Source organism: Podarcis pityusensis (assembly GCF_964106645.2).
Source record: "Podarcis pityusensis genome assembly, chromosome: 14".
Classification (NCBI taxonomy): Eukaryota; Metazoa; Chordata; class Lepidosauria; order Squamata; family Lacertidae; genus Podarcis; species Podarcis pityusensis.
In genome coordinates, this window is record NC_138039.1 from 39,638,160 (window position 1) to 39,663,398 (window position 25,239).

A 25,239-nucleotide genomic window follows, 5' to 3' on the forward strand; every position below is an offset into this window, starting at 1 on the left:
GGGAGTTTCTCTTTATCTGGGGGGCCAAAGGTTCCCCCACACATGCACAGCGTAGATATTGCAGAGACGTGTTTATTCCCATAAAAGCTGGTTAGAACAAATCTGATGCAAGCCTTTTAAGTGTGTGTATGAACACACACATATACATGCCCACCCACATACGACTGGCTGTCGTTTCAATATATTGTCCAGAATAAGTTTGAAGTCCACATCGTGATATCGATTTCATAATATCTGACATGGCGATACATCGTAAATCACGATGTGTGTGTTCGCTATGTAAAAAATTGTGATGTTGGGAAAGCCAGTCATCTCTTCTCTCCTGATTCTTGCCACCCCTGTTGCTCTGTACTATAAAATAACAGTTGTAACAATATGTTAACAGTAAGTAAAAACGTATCAGTTTTTGACCCCTAAGTAGTAGCAGTTGCTACGTAGTTACATCCTTATTTCAGACATTGTGAAGCATATCAGTATATCATGATGTTTAGCTGATGATATCACTCGGCCCTAGCACACACACAAACTATTTGTTCAGCATTTCATTTCCATCCTTCGAAAGCCTCATGTTTCTATTTTAAAACTTACAGCTTGCTAGGGCAAGGATACCTTGTTATCTGAAAGGAGCAAGGTATCACAAAGACTCTCGAGTATCCTTTAGTATTTATAATCTGAATGAGTTTGGGCATGATCAAGACAAAGTTAAGCACTTTAAAGTCTCGTAAGAGAGTCAAGCAGACAGAGAAGGTTAAATCTGTATTAATCAGTATTAATATTCTACTCCACAAAGTAAAATTTTGCAGTGGCATATGTAACAAAAGCACTTGAACCTTTTTTAAAAAAAAGTCGTTGCCATTTCACTAAAATGAAAAAGGCTGCAGTTACTATTATATAGCACATACTTGTCTATTCCTACAGATTTCTGGAAACTCGCTTTTGTTCCATTGATTCATGAGAGACATGCTAGTGACACCTTAGAGACGGATTCGGCTCAGTTTTTTTTTAAAAAAAGCATGAAAATACATTTCACTCTTTAATATTGCCTCTTTCCTTACAGACCAGTAAGCTATCCTAAAACGGAAATCTCAAGGCTCTCTGCGTCTCAGATTCGTAATCTCAACCCTGTATTTGGTGGAATGGGACCAGCTCTGACCGGCCTCCGTAATTTGGGAAACACTTGCTATATGAACTCTGTGTTACAGTGCCTGTGTAATGCACCGCACTTGGCTGATTATTTCAACAGAAACTTGTATCAAGATGATATCAACCGGTATTTATTTGCTTGTTTGTTTGACTGCTTCCATTAACACACAGCTGAGTGCGAAACTTGTTTCATCTATTTAGATATGCTGCTTTAGTGAAATCGTAGTGTCGTTTATTTTATATAGCACATTTATCTCAGAACTTAAGGCAGTAGGCATAGTCTTCCCAGGAACTGAATAGCCATAGATACAGTGGTGCCTCGCAAGATGAAATCAATCCGTTCCGCGAGTCTCTTCGTCTTGCGGTTTTTTCGTCTTGCGAAGCACGGCTATTAGCGGCTTAGCGGCTATTAACGGCTTAGCAGCTTTAAGAAAAAGGAAACAAACTCGCAAGAACTCGCAAGACGTTTTGTCTTGCGAAGCAAGCCCATAGGGAAATTCGTCTTGCAGAACGACTCAAAAAATGGAAAACTCTTTCGTCTAGCAAGTTTTTCGTCTTGCGAGGCATTCGTCTTGCGGGGCACCACTGTATGATTTATCTTTAAACAAGGTTTGGTTTATTTACTCTTATATCTACCGCCTTGCTCCTTTTATCTCAAAAGCGGCTAAGGCAAATACGGAACAAAATATGAAAACAGCAAAACATCAAACAAGGCGAAGCCCTTTTCTGGACAGTGTGACCAAGTGATAGCTAAGCAAATCTCATGGGGCAGGTAGTTCCACATCTTGGGCCCTGTAGTGGAGAATGGCTGTGTCCTGCCTCCGCTGCCTGAGGCAATGTTGTGCGGATGCCTGATGATCGTCTTCCAAAGCAACTACTCTATTCCAAACTTAAAAATGGAAAGCGTAATGCTGGTGGTCAGCAAAAGAGCTTTAAAGACTGTCTCAAGGCAAATCTAAAAAAATGTAATATAAACACTGACTACTGGGAAACACTGGCCTGCAAGCACTCCAATTGGAGAACAGCCATTACCAAAGGTGTCATGGGCTTTGAAGACACTCGAACCCAGGACGCAAGGGAGAAACGTGCTAAGAGGAAGGCGCGCTTGGCAAATCCACACCATGATCAACTCCTGCCCGGAAACCAATGTCCCCACTGTGGAAGGACGTGTGGATCCAGAATTGGCCTCCGCAGTCACTTATGGACTCATAGGCAAAACTGTGTTTATGAAAGACAATCTTACTCAGCTATGAGTGATTGCCAAAGAAGAAGAAGAAGAAGAAGAAGTAGTAGTCTCTGAATGCCAGTTTCTGGGAGTCGCAACGGAGGAGAGAGCTTTCTGTAGTGGGCTTTCTGTAGGCATCCGGTTGACCAGTGTGAGCAGTGTTTGAAATTAGCCAGGCCCCAGGCACATTTTGAACCTGGCTTTCAATGGCTTGCGACCACCAAGTGAAGATGCCTGGGCACCAGGATGGGACCTGACACCTCCACCATCTGGGGATCGTTGGATCTGGACTGTTTTTTGCACCCTAACACCCCATCCTGTAGAATTCTATCAGTCATATTTTATCTGCACAGTCAGAATGAATTTCTGGAAGCCAAATTGCTTTTTCTGTGCAGCCTGAGCAGGAGCAGACACCATTAAGAAAAAGAGGTTGCAATAGGCCAATATATACCGTATTTTTTGCTCTATAAGATGCACCAGACCATAAGACACACCTAGTTTTTTGAAGAGGAAAACAAGAAATAAAATATTCTGAATCCCAGAAGCCAAGACAACAAGCAGGATCACTGTGCAGCGATCCCACTGGCTGTCCTGGCTTATGGGATAGCCATGCGCAGCCTCTCCCATAAGACACACACACACATTTCCCCTTACTTTTTAGGAGGGGGAAAGTGCGTCTTATAGAGCGAAAAATACGGTACGTCCCTGGATCAAGTGACTTCTCTTTAAGTTCTCAAAGCTCTGAACTAGCTGGATGTTGAACTGAACTGAACTGCTCTTCTTATATTCTTAATACCCTCTTCCATGTTCCAGCCAGCCTGGCCTCTTTGAAGGCGAGGAGCCATACAGCATTCTCCAAAGTAGGCAAAATATATTCACTTAGTCAGTGTTATACTATTGATGTATATATTGCTCCACTCGGGGAATAAGGATAAACATGCAAGTGACAGCATTCTGTTTGTTTCAGATAATTATGTCTCTAAAAACGGTGTCAGACATTAAACTCTCTCGTTATTTGCAGGTCAAATTTCTTAGGGCACAAAGGTGAAATTGCTGAGGAGTTTGGCATTATCGTGAAAGCTCTCTGGACTGGACAATACAGATATATCAGTCCAAAAGACTTTAAATTTACCATTGGGAAGATCAACGACCAATTTGCAGGGTACAGCCAGCAAGACTCTCAAGAATTGCTTCTGTTCTTAATGGATGGTCTACATGAAGATTTAAATAAAGTAAGTTTGATTTTTGGTGAAAATTAAGCATTTCATTTCAGAATTTAACACGCTGACCACCTGACCCCCAACCAAAAGGTTTTGTATTTGCTATTTTGTTTGAACCATGAGGGGTTGCACTTCTGCCTTTACAAGCTGTTTGAAGTGTTTGGGTTTTGTTTTGCTTTTAAAATAGAATTTAAATTCTTTAGGTTTTTAATTCTGCATGTTTTATTGTTGTAAGTCACTTTGAGACCAATAATAATATTTGTATGCCACCCATCTGACGGGGTTGCCACAGCCACTCTGTGTATTAAAATTTAATACAGAGTATTAAAAACACAATAAAACATTAAAAACTTACCTAAACAGGGCTGTCTTCAGGTGTGACGATGTCAAGATGGTGAAAAGTGGGATATATATTTTTAAAGAGTAAGGAAGTACTCAAGCACACCTGGGCAGACTACATGACAAACATCACCTCTAGTTTGACCAAAAATCTAAAGTGGGCAGTTGTTACTGCTTTGGCCATAGATTTTTAAAAAGTATTTCTTCACTCATTGCATAATTATATTTGCCATGGGAATTTTGATGTTTATTAACATAGAGCAATGAGCAAGTGGGACCTCCAACGAGATGTCATAGTGTTGAGTGCTTTTCTTTAGCATGCCAACCAACCAGCTGCCTTTTAGATTGCTCCATTCTAGGGGGCCACTAGGGGCCGCATTGGAAGATGGCCGACAATACCATCTCTCCGATCCACACGGGGTAATTAAGAGGCTGTTATGGGAGTAGGCAGCCTCCCTTGTTGCCCCAAGGAAATGGGGAACACTGCCCTTGCCTGCTGTGCCCATAGGTCACCCCCTAATTCGAAAGAAGGGGATGAGGGCCCTAGGCAGAATGCCCCCGTGTGGACCTCGGCTCTCCTGGACGCTGTCTCTGATCGCGCACTAGTTGCAGCAATTTGGAATAATTAATTACAAAAGAAGCAAATGTACATATTTCAAGTGAAGAAGGGGAGTGAAGTCTGCTAATTTAAGTGACCTCTGCGAAAGAAGACGACGGGCTGGAGAAACAGGAATATTTTACGATGAAGATACACCAAAGGCGGGGTATGTTGACAACGGGGCTGAATGGGGGGGGGGACCTTTTTTACTTTCCTTCTATGTGATTTACAAGAACCCCTCCTCATTAGAACCGTCGGTTGAACTGACCCAAGCAGGATGATTAAGGTCTGTGTGGAGATAAACTTTAACCAAAAGTATGCTTTATGGAGACCGAGAAGCAATAAGAGCTTTTGGGAATGGCGCAGCAATTAATTCGGAGTCGCCATCTTGCCAAAGGATTTATAGCCGGGAGGAAGAACGGATTTGTTTTCAGACTGCATTCCTAGTGAATCTCCTCAGAGGTTTTGAGAAAGGAGGCAGATTGGTGAAGATTAATGACGCTAAGACTGTTTTGATGTATGGAAGTGATGTTATATGGAAAACGTCTGGATATGGCTACTGGATAAAAAAAGTAATATCCACGCAAGATTACAAACTGTTCTAACCAGCTTGCGGAGACTATCAGAGGTCACAAAGAGAAAGGAAAATTATATGAAAATAACAACAAGAGATGTGGAAAAATAATAAGAAAGGACTGGATAGTACTGTGAACATCATAAGGTTAGATTTGTGGACATTAAAACAGCAGTAAGAAGCAAGAAGTTGATTGGATCCCTTCGGAACTTGAAATATGGGTACCCCCAACAAAAATTTAAAATTTGGCTGTGTAATTTGGAATTTACGTAATTTGGTTTTATTTGATGTGATTGGTCGGTTAATAAAAAATTATTCTTAAAAAATAATAATAGATTGCTCCATTCTATTCTACAAACACCCATTTTACATTTTTAATTCCAACAGACACTCAACATTCTGTTGTTGGTTCCCCCCCCCCCATGCATTTTCAGTTTTAACAGCGCACCATATACATTTTATCTTACAGTGTTTTTTACAGACTTCCCAACCTAATCTTCAGTGACATTCTAACAGAGTCTTGTCTTGCTGCCTATCCATAGTTTAACACACTCAACATTCTGTAGCCACTGAGCGTGCTCAGTCCTTGTTGGGCTGTTCTGGATTCTGCTTTTGTGTCTTTAACCCCCTTGGAGAAACACTTTGCCATATTGACTCCATATAGCTCTTTAGAACCAGGTGCTGTAAAGAAACAACGGAGGATGCTTTGCTTTTGAGCTTCACAGGGTTATCCAGTTGGGATACAGTTGGCAGGTGATATACTCAATTAGATGAGTTTTTTTGACCTGAAGCAGCAGAACAGTGTCTATGTTCATTAAGCAGTTTCCTAAAAGCGGAAACCTGGTGCAAAAATCACGAGATCGTTCATGCTTTTTATAGAGAATGTAGCCCTACTCCTATGTTGCATGTGCCAAGTAGCATGAAGACAAATACTAGGGGTATTTAAGCACCATTCTTTATGTACTGATGAGGACAACTTCTAGGAACTCCTGGTTGAGATGAGTGATTACCAGACAGCTTGCCTTTCTGTTTAATCAAACCGATGCTAGCCCTAAGATCCGTAATTACAGCAAAATATTCACTCTTTTCCCCATCGAGTTCATCATTGTTTCTTTCTGCTAAAATGCCCACGTAAAGAATGAGAAACTCTAATTCAGAGGCAGATGTGTGCAGCTTAACTGATCTCTAATCAGAATTACTTTAGGAGAAAGCATCTATAAATATAGCCAAGATATTTAGTATAAAACTGCTTTGCAATATCCAGTTTGTAACGATCAAGGAATTGGGCACAATCTGTCAAGGACAACTATACTAGTTTCCTTTTGAATTTGAAGGATTTATTTTCTTATTAACTGAGCTCAGTTTTAAAAGGTTTGTCCATCATGTTATCCTCATCTAGCTTACCTTTTCTGAAATTAGCTGTTTAATAACTGGATATATATATTTTTTTGCAAGATCTGTTTTTCAGTCTTTTTTTTCCCTCCTATTTTTACAAAAACTATGATGTCCTCTTAGAGAGTAAGTAAACCAAAACTTTATTATCCATCTTCTGTCTAGTACATAGATTTATTGTTTGTTTTGCCATGTCATGAGTGTGATAGAAAAAAAAACCTGTTCTTCATTTCACTCTTGGATGCCACTGTAACTATTCAGTGTTCTGTTCCTAAAACACAAAGCTCTGCAAAAAGGAGGTTATGGTTATAACCTTATTTGTGTCTCGTTTCTCCAATCCATTGCAACTGCCATTTCTTAGTTAGGTTACACAAACAGTAGAATTAAATTGCAGAATGGACTGTGCTACTTCAGACTGCAGATGGGGGAACACCATTCTGAAACGCTCCCTCACTTAACCCCCCCCAAAAAAAACTCACTTCAAATAGAAAGTACTGTATAAATAAGAAAACCTTTATCCCATCCCTTTGCCTTTTGGGCTCATATTCTGCTTAAAATGTGTTAAAATAAGGGGGCATTCAAAAACATGATATCCCAGCAGCAATTAAGTGCTACGGTCCATTCTGCCATATTCTGCTGTATGCGTAGACTCTATTCAACATTTCGCAAGCTTTTGAGTTGGACCTCCCTGCGCAGGTAGACTGGAGAAGGCACGAGAATGTTGCCAACTGAATTCTCCATCTTCAGTTTTCCCCAACTTCAGTTAGGAAGCCTGTAGCTACCCAAGCTTGAGAACTTCCTTTAGATTACAAGCAGGGATGGCATGATTCAGTTGATCTTACACACACACACACACACACACACACACACACAGAGTCGTACCTTGGTTCTTGAACGGAATCCATTCTGGAAGTCCGTTTGACTTCCGAAAACATTTGAAAGCAGTGTCAGACGTTTGGGTTCCAAAGAACGTTCGCAAACCGGAACACTCACTTCCAGGTTTGCAGCATTGGGGAGCCAAAACGTTCAAGTCACAAGGCGTTCGACAACCAAGGTACGACTGTGTGTGTATGTGTATATAAAATCAACTGTACAAACTGGTGTGGAATGTAGCTAAAAAGCTGAGCTACAGATTTGAATCACCAGTTTGAATCTTGCTTTTGCCATGCTCTCTCCAGATGGCCTTTAGCCCCAACCCCAGTTGCTCAGCCCTACCTTTCCATGCCATCTTCAGTACAGTGGTACCTCGGGTTACATACGCTTCAGGTTACAGACTCCGCTAACCCAGAAATAGTACCTCGGGTTAAGAACTTTGCTTCAGGATGAGAACAGAAATCGTGCTCCGGCGGCGGCAGCAGGAGGCCCCATTAGCTAAAGTGGTGCTTCAGGTTAAGAACAGTTTCAGGTTAAGAACGGACCTCCAGAATGAATTAAGTACGTAACCAGAGGTACCACTATATGGGGTTTGGTGAAACTCACCTGCTTTAAAAGCTTTAAAAGCTCGTCGTAAGCCTTGGAGGCTTGTTGTAGCGGGCAGGGCAGTCGGAGGTAGAGGAGGAGGGCAAAGGGGGCAAGAACCAAAACAAGTGAAGAGAGAGAAAGTTAGGAGCATTTGCAAGCTATTTGTTCAGATCTCTATCAAGAGCAATCTTGTCACTTGACTGGCAGCTGCTCCCTTGGGGGTGGAGGGAGGAGAAAGGGGAAGCATGGCCCTATTCACTGCTGGTATGTAGCCCTTAAAGAAATGTGACTCTTTTTTTAAAAGATGCATTTGCTGGGGGTTTTTGTTTACATACACATTAGGTAAAGCGTATATTTGTAACGATAAAACAACAGTAGCAAAATAAGCCAAACACATGAGAGAAAAGGAGAATAGTGGTAAGAAAATCAAACGAAAGGATTCAAAGAGAACTATCCATCTGTTCTCGCATGTACAAATAATTGCTTTCAATCTGTGACTCTTGGCAGAAGATTTCCATGCTTCTGGCCAAGAAAAACAATGTAGCCAGGGTGCTCAAAGAATATGTTTCAATGTTTGCATGTTTAGCATTATCACCTTCCTTCTGTCTTTCCATAGCTCCACCTGATGATGCTCCTGTCTGTAAAACTTACCTTCATGTGTTTTAGGTATGCTTTAAGCATTTTTTTTAACTTCCCAACTTTCCAGGCTGACAACAGAAAACGTTACAAAGAAGAAAATAATGATCATCTGGATGACTTCAAAGCGGCGGAACTTGCCTGGCACAAACACAAACTGCTCAATGAATCGATTATCGTTGCTCTCTTCCAAGGCCAGTTCAAATCCACAGTTCAGTGTCTTACGTGTCACAAAAAGTCTCGGACCTTTGAGGCTTTTATGCATTTGTCCTTGCCACTTGCATCTACCAGTAAATGCACCCTACAGGTTAGTCAAATGAGTGACTTTAGGTCACTAGTTAACAATGTTTAACTTTCCCAGTTTTTCTTTCAACAAAACTGTTCCTATAAATCCTCACCTCTGCTCTAAACCTTTGAATTCAGGTTGTGTTTTGTTTTTGCTTCCCCCCCTCCCCCCAGGAATGCCTTAGATTATTCTCCAAAGAAGAAAAACTGACAGATAACAATAGATTTCATTGTAGTCATTGCAAAACCCGAAGAGATTCTTTGAAAAAATTAGAAATCTGGAAGCTGCCTCCTGTTTTGTTAGTGCACTTGAAGCGGTAAGACTCAAAAGTAACTGTACAGATTATTTAGTCTTCCTAAAAGCGCTAAGGTGATTTTTTTGTTTAATATAACATAGGAAGCTCTTCATATTGTCCATTTGGTTCAGTTGCAGCTCTCTGGGATGTCAGAGACATTCCAGGCCTTACCTGGTGCTGCTGCAGAATTGAACCGGGGAACTTTTGCATGAAAAGAAGTACTCTAGCACTGAGTTGTGTTTCATGTTCAGAAATGTAGTCTCTGAAATATATATTTGCATGCGGGTAGTGTAGGAGGAAGGGACGCGGGTGGTGCTGTGGGTTAAACCACAGGGCCTAGGACTTGCCGTTCAGAAGGTTGGCGGTTCGAATCCCCATGACGGGGTGAGCTCCCGTTGCTCGGTCCCTGCTCCTGCCAACCTAGCAGTTTGAAAGCACCTCAAAGTGCAAGTAGATAAATAGATACCGCTCTGGCGGGAAGGTAAACGCCGTTTCCGTGCGCTGCTCTGGTTCGCCAGAAGCGGCTTAGTCATGCTGGCCGCATGACCCGGAAGCTGCACGCTGGCTCCCTCGGCCAATAAAGCGAGATGAGCGCCGCAACCCCAGAGTCGGTCACAACTGGACCTAATGGTCAGGGGTCCCTTTACCTTTACTTAGTGTAGGAGGTTGCATAACCATACATACTTTGAGATGAGAAATGTAATGTGTTCAGAGTCTCTTATGGGCTTATACATTTTGGTGGATAACTGGTTCGCAGGCCAGTCTTGTCTGCCAGGGGGCCAAATTCAGCCCAGAATGCCATTTCTCAAAACCCACACCTAATCAGCTGACATCCCTCCTAAGGTGATGACAACTAATGGGCAGGGTTGAATTCTGTCTTGGCTGCTCTCCTGGAAACAGGCACATGCAGCCAAAGCACAGTGCAGGGCTATTTGAAAGCACTTTTGCAAACAGTTTTGCATTGCTCTTTAAAACTCCCACAGGGCTTCTTGCAAAAGGACTTTCAACTAGTCTACACTTTAAAGTCCTGACAACTGGAGCCTCAGTGCACAGAATCATAGTGGTGTTGGGTGATTGACTGGTGGGCAGCTCCACCCATTTGTCAAATTTCGCCCAGCACGGGGGGAAATAAATATTTGGCCTGCCGGCCAGAAAACATTCCTTGCCCCTGCTTTGCATGTTACATTGGCAGTATGGCCTGGTTTCCTGCTCACCAAATTAATTAAACCAAGGAGTAGTTTTAATTATACCCAGGGAACTCCTTAAACAAAAGCAAGAGATTTTCAGGATGTGATATTCATCCTAAACCATCCTGCTATTTCGTCACATAAGCAACTAATTGGTCTGTGAGGTGACACTTTGGGAAATTTTACTTTATTTTAATTTTATTTACAAGATTTATATACCGCCCATCATCAGAAGATCTCAGAGCGGTTCACAAGATGAAGCAACAAAACAGTATGGTGGCATAACATGTGCAATGAACAGCAGTGTGGAAATCCTTGCTTTAGTTTTTTCCGTTAATATCTTTTCAGCTTTTAATGTAATTCTTAATGCTTTTCATGCCTAGGTTTTCTTATGATGGACGGTGGAAGCAAAAGCTTCAGTCATCAGTGGACTTCCCATTGGAAAACCTTGACTTATCACAATATGTTATTGGCCCAAAGAGTAACTTGAAGAGATATAACCTGTTTGCAGTATCTGTAAGTAATTTTGTGTAGCTATGAATCTTACCTGCCTGTTAATCTGAATCTAACATCACCAGTTAAGCAACCATGTGCATTGTAGTGCTGTTTATTAACATTTCCCCCTTGAAGGCTTTATTCTTTTCAGTTGCACTTGGGAGTAGTTTATGCCTTGATTTTTGAGTACTGGGAAGTATTCAGGCCAAATAACATTTTGCGGTCCCCTAATTTCATTCCTGTTCTGTCTAGAATCATTACGGAGGGCTGGATGGAGGACATTACACAGCCTACTGCAAAAATGCTGCCAAACAGCGATGGTTTAAGTTTGATGATCATGAAGTCTCAGACATCTCTGCATCCTCTGTGAAATCCTCAGCTGCTTATATCCTCCTTTACACTTCTTTTGAACAGCGAACCGCCGATATAGCCACATAAAGAAACATTTGAAGAATATTGGTGTCTTTTTTGTAAATGCATCCAATAATAAGCTGAGCTGTGATGAGTAAAAGGTCCATTGCTGAGGAAGAAGATGTTTGCAGCAGTTTCTCAGCTGAGGTATCTGTTAGTGCTATTGCTTAGTCCAAAAATTGTTAACTCTGCTGTTTAATAATATGGAACAACTAGTTTTGAAACCACTTATTTTTAGTAATGCTCCAAAATGATAAATCTAGCTTAGCCCTTTTTAAAAGTCATTAATATATGGGTTTAAAATGCCCCTGAACCCAACAATATCTTTTTTGTCTCCCACATTTATGCCTTTTCACACTAACCTTAAGCTTGATTCTACTGTGAATATCTTAGAATGATGTAAACAGGTAGGAATGTATGTGTACATATTGATTGCAGACTTGCACATGCAAAGTATGTATATAATAAAGGTATGTGGTCCTTTGAGAACCACTAGAACAGAAAAGGGGTTGCTTTTGTTTTGTCTAGAATATCTTCATTCTTACAGATAAGAGCACAGCTGTATTTTTTTGTTTGAGCTACGGCATTGATATCTGCACACCCTAAAATGTATATATTACAGAATTGATATTTTCCTTTTTAATAACTTATTGAAGCAATTATTTGAAAATACAACGGCCTGTTAAAGTACTTCTTTGCCTGTTTTGGACACTTGACAAGTTTGGATTTTCGGCTTTCCCTTACTCCTTGTGAAAATAATCCCATCTAGATCCCAAAGAGTGGTATTATGATGGGAGGGCAGGCAATGTTGCCCTGCGTGAGCCTTACTGGGTACAACTTGAGTGGATGAAGGCGGTCGCTGCCTGCTGTCATTAGCTCTCCTCCTGACAGGGCCATAATTGGTCCAGCTTATTAATAATAACTTGTTTTGAGTGTCTGTCCCCCCTTTTAAGGCTTGTGGGCCTGTGTCCCTGGGTCTCAAAGGTCTGCTACATATATGCTACATATATGCATTATTCTGTAATAATAATAAAAAACAACACTCCTTTAGACTCTGGCTGCCCAGGAAGACTTTATTTATCTAGCGGTTTGTTGCTTTCTCCGAAAGCTTACTGAAAATGAGTTTGTGTCTGGCACCTGTCTTTTCGCTGAAGGGAGAAGCTGTTCACAATCCCATTTTTAAATACCACGTTACAGCCTGAACGCAGGCATTAGGAAATGTGGTTCCTCTTCCTTAAGGATGACTCGAAACCTGGCCGGCCCGGGTCAGGAAACGTTTGCTAACAGTACCACTGCATCCTATGTACGCGATGGTTTTCAGTGCGTTTCCTAGCCATTTTGGTTTTTTACCGGCACAGAGAAAGCTTGACTGCTGTAAAACAGCAGATAAGCTGCAGACGTTTGCACAGAAGGGTCTGGGATCTCGCTGATCTGAGAGTCGTCAAAGTTGTACCAGCTTTGGGTGGGAGGGTGTTTGCAGTAGGCAGTGTAGTGGCCACCATCCAGATCTCCAAAATGGTTCTGCAACAATAATGGCAATAAATCAAAAGGTAACCAAAAGAGCATTTTGTTCATTCATTCCAAGGAGCTAAGCCTGGTAGGCATGGTTTCATGACTCCCACCCCTTTCCCCTGCAACCAGCACATTGAGAAATTGTAATCTGACTATGGTCCCTTAGCCAGCAGACCGGTGGCAATTTCGACCTGTCTCCCTGATCATAGGCTTAGAGAGATGTGTTTTGAAGAGCCCAAAGTACCCCCATTTCCCAGACAGTGTCATCACCTTCTGTGGCGTTTGCCTCCTAGGATGGGTCATAAGGAAAGGGTTAAAATAGGTGTGATGTGATTGGCCAGTGAGAATGCAAGGGGGGGGATAAAAGTTAGAGTGGGAGGTTTTGAAAGTTAGTGAGTTGAGAGTTGAGGTTTGGGAGTTGAAGAAGGAAGAGGGAGGTTTAGGTGTGGGTTGGTAGAGTTGTATTGTGAGAGAGTGAGAGGAATTGTTAGGTGGAGTCCGATAGATAGTTGGAATAATCAGTTTGGAGTTGTTAGGAACTAAGAATAAGAAACTGTCAAGAAAAACTAACTGAAACCATAAGCTTGTTCCTGCATTTAAAAATAAACTTGATTATTTGTTAATGTTAACTACTTACTGGACTCCGAGTGTCCCCATGAGATACGGGGTGGTGGCAGCGGAAAAAGCAATCACAGTGGCGGCACAGGGTCAATTGACCGTCAAACGTCCGGGGGCCCTGTGTGTGACCTTCCTATCCCTCTCACCTTTTCTTACCATATCACTCTCCAGCTTTGATGTGATTCAGGAGGGTGTTGGACCAACAGACATATGCACTAGAATAAATAGTCTTCTATGTCACTTACCACCACAGCAAATAAGCTGTATTTTGGGTTTTTCCGAAAGAGTGGATATATGTAAGAGGACAAATCCAGGTTATTTAACGGATAGTAGATGTCGGTTTTCAGTTTCTTTTTATAACTGCCTTGACAGTCAAACCTGAAAATAAATGATCATAATCAGAAATCACTTTCAAATAGTTTACCCAATCTACTTGGCCAATTATTCCCCCTTTCCCATCTTAAGCAACCGTTTCTTTGTGACCTGCACCACAGCCACCTGGAGAGCACATGAGATGCTGTAAATAAGAAGAACGGTACCTCTTTAGATGGAAGATAACTATTTTTGGCGCCTTCGCTATGCTGGCTCTCACAGCGGCATCTGTCTTTATCCCACAGCAGGAGCAGTTAATTTGGTTGTTCCAAGTCAATATGTCTTGCTGAAAGAAGCATTCGAGGCATTCCTGGGCCCCCAAAAAGTGGGGATTTTTTGGAGGGGGAAGAGGTGGAATTATTAGTCAACATGTCAAACCACTGTAACTAACTTACCTGCAGACACTGCTCCGTAATTGCTGAAAAGCAGGAATCCTTCCATCAGCTCTGCCAAAAGACTAGCTCCATTAGGCTTTGTCACCTGGCAGCAGCCATTCCATCAGGCTGCTTCAATAGGAGGTGGGAAGCTGGGTTGCTTCCACCAACTTGCATCACAAGCCAAGCTCAATCAGGCACCTCCTTGCCCTGAGCTGTTCCTATGCCACCTGGTCATTATGAGATCTACCATTGGTACCTGAGTTCGCTTCTCCCCCACCGTCCCCTCCCTGTCCCTTTCCGCTTGTGCATCATGTTTTTCAGATTGCCGGTCAGGAGGCAGGGACTGTCTTGTGTTAACGGATTGTGAGTCACTCTTGCTGAAGAGAGGCGTACAAATTATCTAACTTGTGAAGGTTAGCTACCCAAAGATTTGTCTTTGTGTAGCTGCAGAGCTATTTAACACTACAACCCATCACTGCAGTGAGAGAGACCTTCTACCTGCGATCAACATCTCAGGACAAGCATGACCCATAGTCATGTTCCCGTTTACCATGTAAGAACGCATAGGAAGAACACAGAGGAACATAGCTGTCAAGTGTCCCTTATTTGAAGGGACAGTCCCTTATTCCAGGGCCATGTCCCGCTGCTGTCCCTTATTGATGGATGTCCCTTAAATGTCCCTTAAATTTCAAAGGAAGCAGCTCCTCTCCCTCCCTCCCTGCCAGCCAGGGAGGAGGGAGGCTCCAACTGTGTTGCTTGGCTGTGTTGCTCACCCAATAAGCAATCTAAGAATGACTGGGGGGTGGAGCTTGCATGCCTTGTGTGTGGCTAGTTAATGCAAGCTGAGGGAGGTTTTGAATGCTGGATGCCATTTTGTTGCACGTGCTGCTGCAAACTTTGCAGTGCAAAGCCAGGCCGGGGAGCCATTTTAAGTTGAGGCTGCATAGGCCTTGTGGTGCATGTGATTCAGATTCTATTCAGTTGAACCTCTGGTTACAAAGTTGGTTGGACAGTGTTCTCGGAGCTACCAGCATGAGTTTGACCAGACTGCAGGAGGACAGGAAGACTGGAGTGCCTGGAACAGGTGAGGCTGCAGGTCCCTTATTTTGGCTGCTGGTCCCTTATTTTCAAATCTGCAAGTTGACAGCTATGCATAGGAAACTGCCTTATACAGTCATACCTCGGGTTACAGACGCTTCAGGTTGCGTTTTTTTGGGTTACGGACGCGACAAAACCCTGAAGTACCAGAATGGGTTACTTCCAAGTTTTGGTGGTCACACATGCGCACAAGCACTAAATCGCGCTTTGTGCAGAAGCATCGAATCGCAACCCGTGCGTGTGCAGACGCGGCCCGGTGGGTTGCGAACGTGCCTCCCGCATGGATCACGTTCGCAACCCAAACGTCCACTGTACTGAGTCAGACCATTGGTACATTGTCTACCCCAAAGTTTCCCAAGCTTGGGTCTCCCAACTGTTTTTTTGGTTTTTTTTTTTTTACTACAATTCCCATCATTCCTGACCACTCGTCATGCTAGCTAGGGATGATAGGAGTTGTAGTCCCCAAACAGCTGAAGACCCAAGTCTGGGAAACCCTGGTCTACACTAACCAGCAGCATCTCTCCAGGATTTCAACCCTACCTGCAGATGCCTAGGATTAAATCTGGGACCTTCTGCTTGCAAGGCAGATAGATTCTCTACACTATGGACCGATGGGCTTGCATTCTGACAAGTGGAGGTTGGCTGTTTCCAGCCCTGCAGGCAAGTTGCCTAAAGAGGGTTAAAATCAACATTGCAGCAACAATTTAAGCTGGGCTTAAACTCGGGCAGCTTTGCTCAGCAAGGGAGAAACTAATACCTCTAGCGAGCATTCAGTTTCGTAAGGGATGGGAAGAGATAATACGGTGAAGATCTCGTTTTTGTAGGTTGTCGTTTGGCATTCCAAACACATGATGTCATAACTGAGATGTCCTTCAAAAAGCCGGGTGATTATGGAGGACTCGCCGACGCAGCCCCTGGATTCCCAAGCAGACGATGAGGTCCCCTGGTTTCTTCTCCTACTTGTCTGCAAGGGAAGAGATGTGCCGTGTCACAGATTATATTTCCACTCTCCCGCTTGCTATTGTAACTAAAAGTCTTCTTCAAAATCATCCTCGGTCACAGCAATAAATTGCCGTTAAAAGCATAACAATCCCGTTTGGATTCCGTATCAGAGTCTCAGGGCTAGGCCTCGATTCCTTTATTTCGGGGTTTTTTAATGATGGCTCAGATTTTTAAATTACATTTATTCCCATATGCATTAAAAACAAGTGCTTGGCTGCAGGTAATTACTCCCTCCAATCTCCTCTACCATTTCCTATAGGCATAAAGTCTCCACTATAAATTTGCTCATTGAAGTCTCAGCTGGAACTGAATGATTTATTGCTAAGCTTCTGGCTGCATCACAAAATAATGTTGAGTATAGATTCCTGTATTGTTTTTCCTCTTTAAGGGAAGGAAATTATTTGGCATTACATAAGGCCATAGGAGCCTGGGCTATGGGGTGGTCCCTCCCAACATTTAATTCCTGGCTCTTGACAGATTATGACTTTCTACTCTTTTTAATTGTTTATAATTTATTTATTTATTTTGCAATTGTTGAGAGTGAAGAGCCAATGTGACATAAATAAAATAAACTATTGACTATTGCTTTATTGAATAGTAGGTGCTTATTTTAAGTCTTTTTTTATTATGACTTATATTGGATCAGATTGTTATAAGATGTGTGATCTTCGTTGTATTTCTGTTGTTTCTTCAGCGTGTGTGTATAGGCAGTACGGGTTAACTCGCAAGTTACATGCATTCAACTTGTGTGCATTCAGCTTTATGCACTTGGCAAAAAAATAAATAAATTAAAAATGGGGTGGAGAAAAAAGACTTTGGCAATCCCACCCACCACTGAACCTAATGTGTTTTGACTATACACAATTTTGGCTTTACACACTATCCCCAAAATGCAACCCAACCGTAAGCCGAGAGTCACCCATATACAAATTAAAAGTGCAATGCAATGAAAAATTGTTATGTCCACAAACCAGGCTTGCAAGCCAAAGATTGAATGTGGATTTATAATCATATTCATCTAGTTCAGAGGAAACAGGCAAACTCTGGGTTGCAAAAAACCCCAAAAATCCCAACCCACTCAGGAAGTAAATATGGGAATTGTGGTGCATGAGGGGGAAAGCTCAGGGCTCCTCAAACCTCATCCAAAGCATCCCAGATCATAGTTTACCCAGTGAAACATTCACACACGCTTATGTAACACTTGACTGAGAGCATTTAGCGTCTCATAGCTGTTACACTGAAAAGGATGGTATTGAGGGGGTGATTTGTAGACAAGCACACACGGAGCAGCATTTGTGAACCAGCTCTAAATGAAGTACAAGACAAACTGCTGAAATCAAAAATACTATTCCCACCGTCTTAATCTGACTGTGGAACTCATTGCCACAAGGTGTTGCAAAAGATGAGAATTCAGTGGACGGCTAGAGTGGCAAGTTATAAAGACAGAGAGGAATTGAACGTAGCACTCTGGCAATCATGGCAAGCTTTTCACATTGCCAGGTGGAACGATCTCCTTTCCCCCAGGTGATGTTCTGGGGATTTTCCTGACCCGCCAGAGCCGATTTTAAGGGGTGTAGATGGAGGGAAAGGGGGAAAGCCCTAGTCTGCTTGTGGAAGTCCTTGCACAGGCTTCGGTGCTAGTGGGGCTGGTTAATTGAATTCGACTCCATGACTCACCTTCTTGAGAGCTTCATGCAGCTCATTCAAGACATAAATCAGAAACTCCTGGGCATCCTGCTGGGTCTTCTTGATGAAAGCTGGGTATCGCTCACCAATGACCAATCGGAAGACCTCTGGGGACACGCAGTCAAAGTCCCCCAGCCACATATCATTCATCAAATAAGCAAAAGCAGTCGCTATCTCTCCATCCTCCCTTAAGAGATTAACAGGGCAGGGCAGGATCATTTTGAACAAGATAATCATCCATCATGGTTAACACTGGAAAAAGTACGATCCCCAATGGCTCCTAGAATTCAGTAGGCAACCCAACGGCTCAAAGCATCTTAGCAAAACGTGTACATCTCACTTGCTACACTGAGTAAAGCTTGAAGTCTATGCAGCCTTTGCCTTTGGGTAGTAGCTCCCCATGATCAGCCTCCGTCTATTGTTTGCTAGATTGGGAAAATGTCTTTTTCATTATTGCTTTTAAGCTGTGCAAAGCCTTCATTTGCTCTGCCCCTTCCCTTTTTGACCTATTGAAGCCCAAGCTTAAAAGTAAACATAACCTACAATGAGAGATTTGCAGGGAGAAAACCAGCAAGGATACAGTCTCCAGTGCTGAATGTCATGGGTACAACTATCTGCCTGCTGGACAAAAGTTGTGGGTATGTGGTTGGAGCTTTTCCTGAGGGAAGCGGCGGGGCAAATGGAAGTATCGATGAGCCTTCAGAGAGGTATCAAAGACATTTGGAGGAGACACACCATGCGTACGAACGTGAGCAGAGGAGGGCAACCAAGATGATCAAGGGTCTGGAAACCAAGCCTTTTGAGGAATGGTTGAAGGAATTTGGTATGTTTAGCCTGTGAAAGAGGAGACTGAGAGGAGATAGGATAGGATAGCTATCTTTAAATTGTGGGATGTAAGAATCAGGTGCAGTCAAACACAACATTGCTGGGGGCACTGTTATACAGTGGTTCCGCTCCTTCCTCCTGGGCCGTGTTCAGAAAGTGGTGGTGGGGGATGAGTGTTCAGACCCCTGGGCTCTCACTTGTGGGGTGCCTCAGGGTTCTGTCCTTCCCCCCATGCTTTTCAACATCTACATGCAGCCGCTGGGAGAGATCATCAGGGGGTTTGGACTGGGTGTCCATCAATATGCAGATGATACCCAGCTCTACCTCTCTTTCAAATCAGAACCAGTGAAGGTCCTGTGTGAGTGCCTGGAGGCAGTTGGAGGATGGATGGCAGCTAATGGATTGAGGTTGAATCCTGACAGGACAGAAGTACTGTTTTTGGGGGACAGGGGGTGGGCTGGTGTGGAGGACTCCCTGGTCCTGAATGGGGTAACTGTGCCCCTGAAGGACCAGATGCACAGCCTGGGAGTCATTTTGGACTCACAGCTGTCCATGGAGGCGCAGGTCAATTCTGTATCCAGGGCAGCTGTCTACCAGCTCTACCTGCTATGCAGGCTGAGACCCTACCTGCTCGCGGACTGTCTCGCAAGAGTGGTGCATGATCTAGTTATCTCCCGCTTGGACTATTGCAATGCACTCTACATGGGGCTACCTTTGAAGGTGACCCAGAAACTACAACTAATCCAGAATGCGGCAGCTAGACTGGTGACTGGGGGCGGCCGCCGAGACCACATAACACCGGTCTTGAAAGACCTACATTGGCTCCCAGTACGTTTCTGAGCACAATTCAAAGTGTTGGTGTTGACCTTTAAAGCCCTAAACGGCCTCAGCCCAGTATACCTGAAGGAGCGTCTCCACCCCCATCGTTCTGCCTGGACACTGAGGTCCAGCGCCGAGGGCCTTCTGGCGGTTCCCTCACTGCAAGAAGCAAAGCTACAGGAAACCAGGCAGAGGGCCTTCTCGGTAGTGGCGCCCGCCCTGTGGAACGCCCTCCCATCAGATGTCAAAGAGATAAACAACTACTTGACATTCAGAAGACATCTTAAGGCAGCCCTGTTCAGGAAAGTTTTTAATGTGTGACATCTTAGTGTATTTTTTGTCTTTGTGGAAGCCGCCCAGAGTGGCTGGGGAAACCCAGCCAGATGGGCAGGGTACAGATAATAAATTATTATTATTATTATTATTATTATTATTATTATTATTGCTAGAGTAGACATGAAGGTTATCTCAGTCCTCCAGCCAGAACTTCCTGCTTTCCAAGACTGAGACAAAACTTCCTATGTGTAACATGAGATGGGCGTGGCCTCTCCTGAAGTAGAAAGAACCAGAACCACAGGCTGGCTACCATCTTATCTCTCTTGCCTCTATTGATGCCATCTTAACAACAGCACTACTAAGATGCACCCTTGGCTCCAGGCCAAGAGAAGAAAAGGGTTGCTTTCACCCATAAGGAGATAGTCACCACATTTAAACTATGTTCTAACCTTTTTAGTCTGCCTTCTGGGAACCTTTTGTGTGAACAAATGATTACTTGTGAATCAACATTTTATACTTTATAGAAGACTGTGTAGCGTCTTATTTTAGGAGGGATTAAACGGGGAAAATACCAGGAAATATTCACAGAGACTCTAAACGAGTCTGAGCAAGCTATCTGCTGTGTGTATGTTTTTAAAAAAGGGGAATGTTAACTCTGCTGATTTTGTTGAACTTGTAAAGACAAGTTGGGGTAGGATATCTTAGACAATATATCCTCCCCTGCATCCCTAAACATTCCCACACAAATATCTCAAGGGTTGTCACATGAAAGGGGGAACAAGCTTGTTTTCTCCTGCTCTGGAGGGTGGGGTTCGAACCAATGGATTCAAGTTACAAGAAAGGAGATTCTGACGAAACATCAGGAAGAGCTGTTTGAAAGTGGAATGAACTCCCTCCGAAGGTGGTGGACTCTCCTTCCTTGGAGGTTTATAAGCAGGGGTTGGATGGCCGTCTGTCATAGATGCTTTAGCTGAGATTCCTGCATTGCAGGGGGTTGGGACTTGGTGAGCCTTGGGGTCCCTTCAAACTCTACAATTTTGTTATACCAACGGTAGAAGCTTCTGAGCCAAAATAAGTGAGCTGGGGTGCTTGTTCTTAGGAGGAGAGGGTAGGTCTAGAATGCATAACAGAAACCTGGTGAAATGGGAGGAGTCATTGGGGCACGGTTACTTTTGCACATAAACTCTACAGGACAGGTAAGGGTGGTGTCACTCTGTATATCAGTGAGGACTTACGACATGGGTAGGCAAACTAGGCCTGGAGGTCGGATCCAGCCCAATCACCTTCTAAATCTGGTCCGCATATGGTCCGGGAATCAGCGTGTTTTTACATGAGTAGAATGTGTGCTTTTATTTTAAATGCATCTCTGGGTTATTTGTGGGGCATAGGAATTTGTTCATATTTTCCCCCCAAAATATAGTTCGGCCCCCCACAAGGTCTGAGGGACAGTGGACAAACCTGCCCCCTGCTGAAAAGGTTTGCTGACCCCTGACTTAGGATTCCAACAAGCTAGAAATCCTCCAAGGGCAAGGCTCCTCCACAGAACGGCCCCCAATACTACTTCAGTACTGGGGACATACGCTCCCCCCCCCGACTAAAACGCCCAGGTCGATACTGAGATAAAGTAAGGAATCAATGAGGCATCTCTAGGAGGAAGTGCTGTAGAATCATAGAATCATAGAGTTGGAAGAGACCACAAGGGCCATCGAGTCCAACCCCCTGCCAAGCAGGAAACACCATCAGAGCACTCCTGACATATGGTTGTCAAGCCTCTGCTTAAAGACCTCCAAAGAAGGAGACTCCACCACACTCCTTGGCAGCAAATGCCACTGTCGAACAGCTCTTACTGTCAGGAAGTTCTTCCTAATGTTTAGGTGGAATCTTCTTTCTTGTAGTTTGGATCCATTGCTCCGTGTCCGCTTCTCTGGAGCAGCAGAAAACAACCTTTCTCCCTCCTCTATGTGACATCCTTTTATATATTTGAACATGGCTATCATATCACCCCTTAACCTCCTCTTCTCCAGGCTAAACATGCCCAGCTCCATAGAATGTAGCAATGAGCTTCCCCCTAATCCCCAGAGTGGAAGTGGGTCAGAAAAGAGGGTGCTATCCGGGGACACCTTGCCAACAAGCCCTTCAAATCCCAGAGCCAGTTCAGGCTCTGATCTTCGGACAACCAAAATTAAGCAGAGCAAGGCCATTAACTTACTTGTTTAGCGATGCTGTATACCTTCCAGAGAGGAAATATTCCACCAGCGGGGAAACACTGCAGAGGCACTGTATGACAGCATTCATGTAGCAGGTGTTGCCCAAGTTCCGCAGACCAGTTAGTCCTTGGTATTGGGGGTTTGTCTCGTCGTCGGATCTGTCCATTGCCTCGTCCGAACTCTCCAAGGGAAGGGCACCCTTGCTGTATTCCCAAAGCCAAACTATAGTCAAACAAGCCTCGTTCACATTGTGACGAAAGCAAAGATTTTACATTTATCAAGTGCATTCAAACATTGCTTTCCATATATACCCGACTATGTCTCTGTGCTGTATATTGTCTCCCTATTTGTTTAACTTACATGCAGAATTCATCATGCGAAAGGCTGGAGGGCAAAATATAGTCTGAAGCTCAACATCAAAAAAACTAAGATCATGGCCACTGGTCCCATCACCTCCTGGCAAACATGGGGGAAGAAATGGAGGCAGTGAGAGATTTTACTTTCTTGGGCTCCATGATCACTGCAGATGGTGACAGCCGTCACGAAATTAAAAGATGCCAGCTTCTTGGGAGAAAAGCAATGACAAACCTAGACAGCATCTTAAAAAGCGGAGACATCACCTTGCCGACAAAGGTCCATATAGTTAAAGCTATGGTTTTCCCAGTAGTGATGTATGGAAGAGAGCTGGACCATCAAGAAGGCTGATCGCTGAAGAATTGATGCTTTTGAATTATGGTGCTGGAGGAGACTCTTGAGAGTCCCATGGACTGCAAGAAGATCAAACCTACCCATTCTTAAGGAAATCAGCCCTGAGTGCTCACTGGAAGGACAGATCCTGAAGCTGAGGCTCCAATACTTTGGCCACCTCATGGGAAGAGAAGACTCCCTGGAAAAGACCCTCATGTTGGGAAAGATGGAGGGCACAAGGAGAAGGGGATGACAGAGGACAAGATGGTTGGACAGTGTTCTCAAAGCTACAGCATGAGTTTGACCAAACTGCGGGAGGCAGTGGAAGATAGGAGTGCCTGGCGTGCTCTGGTCCATGGGGTTACGAAGAGTCCAACACGACTAAATGACTAAACAAATGTTTCTGTGCAGGGTAGGTAAGTTGAGTGTGAAGACTCAAATGGAAAGCCCAGGGGTAAGATAAATGCACTCTGCGCCTGCTCAGGGACATTTCCTTCTTCCTTTTAACTCCTTATGTCCTCAATTATGCCTTTAATTGAGCTTTAATTAAAGCACTCATACTACTTTAATAAAAGTCAGAACTCTGGGAACTGTAGTTGAAGGGGAAGAGAGTTGATAGAAGACCCTTAAACTAGAGTTTCCAGGATTCTTTGGTGGAAGCAATGAATAGTTAAAATGTATGTTGTGGCTGCCTTAGCATTAAAAGCAAGTGAGTTTTTCTTCACAAGAATTAAGTCCTGGTAACTGTTTGGTCCCCCTTCATGGATCACTGCCTTGCCGTGGTGAAGGGGATTGAGTAACTCAGAGAAGTTGTGAACTATGCTGTGCAGGACCACCCAAGACGGACAGGTCATAGTGGAGAGTTTTGACCAAACGTGATCCACCTGGAGCAAGAACCGGCAAGCCACTCCATTTGAATTATGGCACTGGAGGAGACTCCCATGGACTGCAAGAAGATCAAACCTATCCATTGTGAAGGAAATCAGCCCTGAGTGCTCACTGGAAGGACAGATCCTGAAGCTGAGACTCCAATACTTTGGCCACCTCATGAGAAGAGACGACTCCCTGGAAAAGACCCTGATGTTGGGAAAGATGGAGGGCACAAGGAGAAGGGGACGGCAGAGGATGAGATGGTTGGATAGTGTTCTTGAAGCTACCAGCATGAGTTTGACCAAACTGCGGGAGGCAGTGGAAGACAGGAGTGCCTGGCGTGCTCTGGTCCATGGGGTCATGAAGAGTCGGACATGACTAAACGACTAAACAACAACAACAACTGTTTGGTCAGATTGTACACCCTCTGGAATGGTGTTAGTTGTCCAGACATCCCTGAGTATATGCCCAGCAAAACACAAGAACATGATCTTCACAGATGATGCTCTTTTTTGACGGACTGTTCAAGCAGTAAAGCACTGGGTGGGGAAATTAGTTGGAAATAGGCTTGGTCCACAACCCAAAGGTCAATTTTAGAGTCTTTCCAGCACCATGAGTAAATGTTTAATGTCCAAGCAAACTTTCTAGATAACAAACAGGGAAACAATTTTCCTGCCCTGATGCTTCTTTGCTGGTCGCAACACTCAATTCTCCAAGGAATGGAGAAAATGCAGGGATTTCTCCCCAGTCATTAGATGGTAATTAATTAGCGATTGGTTTGTATAAAACAGAAACTCACAGTAGATGGTATATATTGAAGTTGTCAGGCATCTTTGTTGACCTAGAAGCCATTTGCAGGCTTGCAAGAAGACCAAGTTGGGCTCTCAATGGAGTTGGGTTGACAGCCGTGTTCACCACCCCTTTTTCATTTTGACACTTGGATGGTCTGCTTCCTTGTGCAATCACGTTGCTTCATCTTACGCCTGTTCAGAGGACCCAAAATTCATGGGCTTATCCTGATGACTCTTTGCACTGCTCCCCAGTGTTCCAAAACGGATTCTTCCAGCATCATAAATGCACGCTCCCTTGTTGCTAGGGGATGGTGTTAGGGACTTTCCTAACAAGATAGAAGGGCCAAGCGGTTCTAGAACCATAAACTTCTTCAGAGAGGACTCTAGTCAGTTGCCTACCAAGGATGAGTCAGCTCCTGCAGGACGCCTGGGCAACAGATTTTATTAATGAAGTTGTTTGGGTTTGTGAGATCCTTCTAATTCCTCATGATGCTCAGGTTTGACAGCACAGGACCGCAGCCAACCTCTCCCATAGCCAAGTTGGGTTTAGCTCAGGGTGCATAAAATTCAATTTTTTAAAAATAATAATAAAAATAATAAAATAATAAAAATAATAAAAATTCAATTTTTAAAAAATAATTAAAAAAACCCAGATTTTTAAAATTTAAATCATTTATTTAAATTGGATTTTTAAAATAAAATGCTTTTGGAGGAAGAATCTTTTTAAAGATAGTTTTCTATTTAAGTTACATTAGTCCAAAGGCTATCCAACAGGAAATAAGGATTTGTTTTAAGTTTTTCATGTGTGTTAAAACTCAGTCTAAGTTAAAAAAAAAA

The 25,239-nt window shown here is 43.4% G+C and overlaps 2 protein-coding genes across 4 annotated transcripts in view; one reads left to right on the plus strand and one right to left on the minus strand.

The window, feature by feature from the left end:
- USP8 (ubiquitin specific peptidase 8) overlaps positions 1-11,767 on the plus strand; it is a 34,735-nt gene extending 22,968 nt beyond the window's left edge. For all 3 annotated transcript variants that reach the window (XM_080980309.1, XM_080980308.1, XM_080980310.1), the window contains 6 exons: positions 1,058-1,270; positions 3,390-3,600; positions 8,659-8,895; positions 9,048-9,190; positions 10,740-10,872; positions 11,104-11,767. In XM_080980309.1, coding sequence (XP_080836435.1) covers positions 1,058-1,270; positions 3,390-3,600; positions 8,659-8,895; positions 9,048-9,190; positions 10,740-10,872; positions 11,104-11,289 — 1,123 coding nt within the window. In that variant the 3' untranslated portion in view covers positions 11,290-11,767. The remainder of the gene's footprint in view (positions 1-1,057; positions 1,271-3,389; positions 3,601-8,658; positions 8,896-9,047; positions 9,191-10,739; positions 10,873-11,103) is intronic.
- A 541-nt stretch (positions 11,768-12,308) lies between these two features.
- On the minus strand, positions 12,309-24,672 carry USP50 (ubiquitin specific peptidase 50). Its single transcript, XM_080980503.1, has 7 exons — positions 24,411-24,672; positions 22,057-22,257; positions 17,919-18,114; positions 15,997-16,203; positions 13,932-14,074; positions 13,638-13,770; positions 12,309-12,783 (listed from the first exon to the last, which is right to left on the minus strand). Exons 1-7 carry the CDS (start codon positions 24,461-24,463, stop codon positions 12,592-12,594), a joined length of 1,125 nt encoding a protein of 374 aa, XP_080836629.1. The 5' UTR covers positions 24,464-24,672; the 3' UTR covers positions 12,309-12,591.
- Positions 24,673-25,239: the final 567 nt, after the last annotated feature.

Excerpts from the sequence above, each read along its gene's own strand:
- USP50 (XM_080980503.1), bottom strand. The coding sequence starts at position 24,463 with ATGGCTTCTAGGTCAACAAAGATGCCTGACAACTTCAATATATACCAT. Across the intron at positions 22,258-24,410 it reads TTCAATATATACCATCTACT|CAAGGGTGCCCTTCCCTTGG; the intron begins GTGAGTTTCTGT and ends TTGGGAATACAG. Across the intron at positions 14,075-15,996 it reads AAACTGAATGCTCGCTAGAG|GAATGCCTCGAATGCTTCTT; the intron begins GTATTAGTTTCT and ends TTGGGGGCCCAG.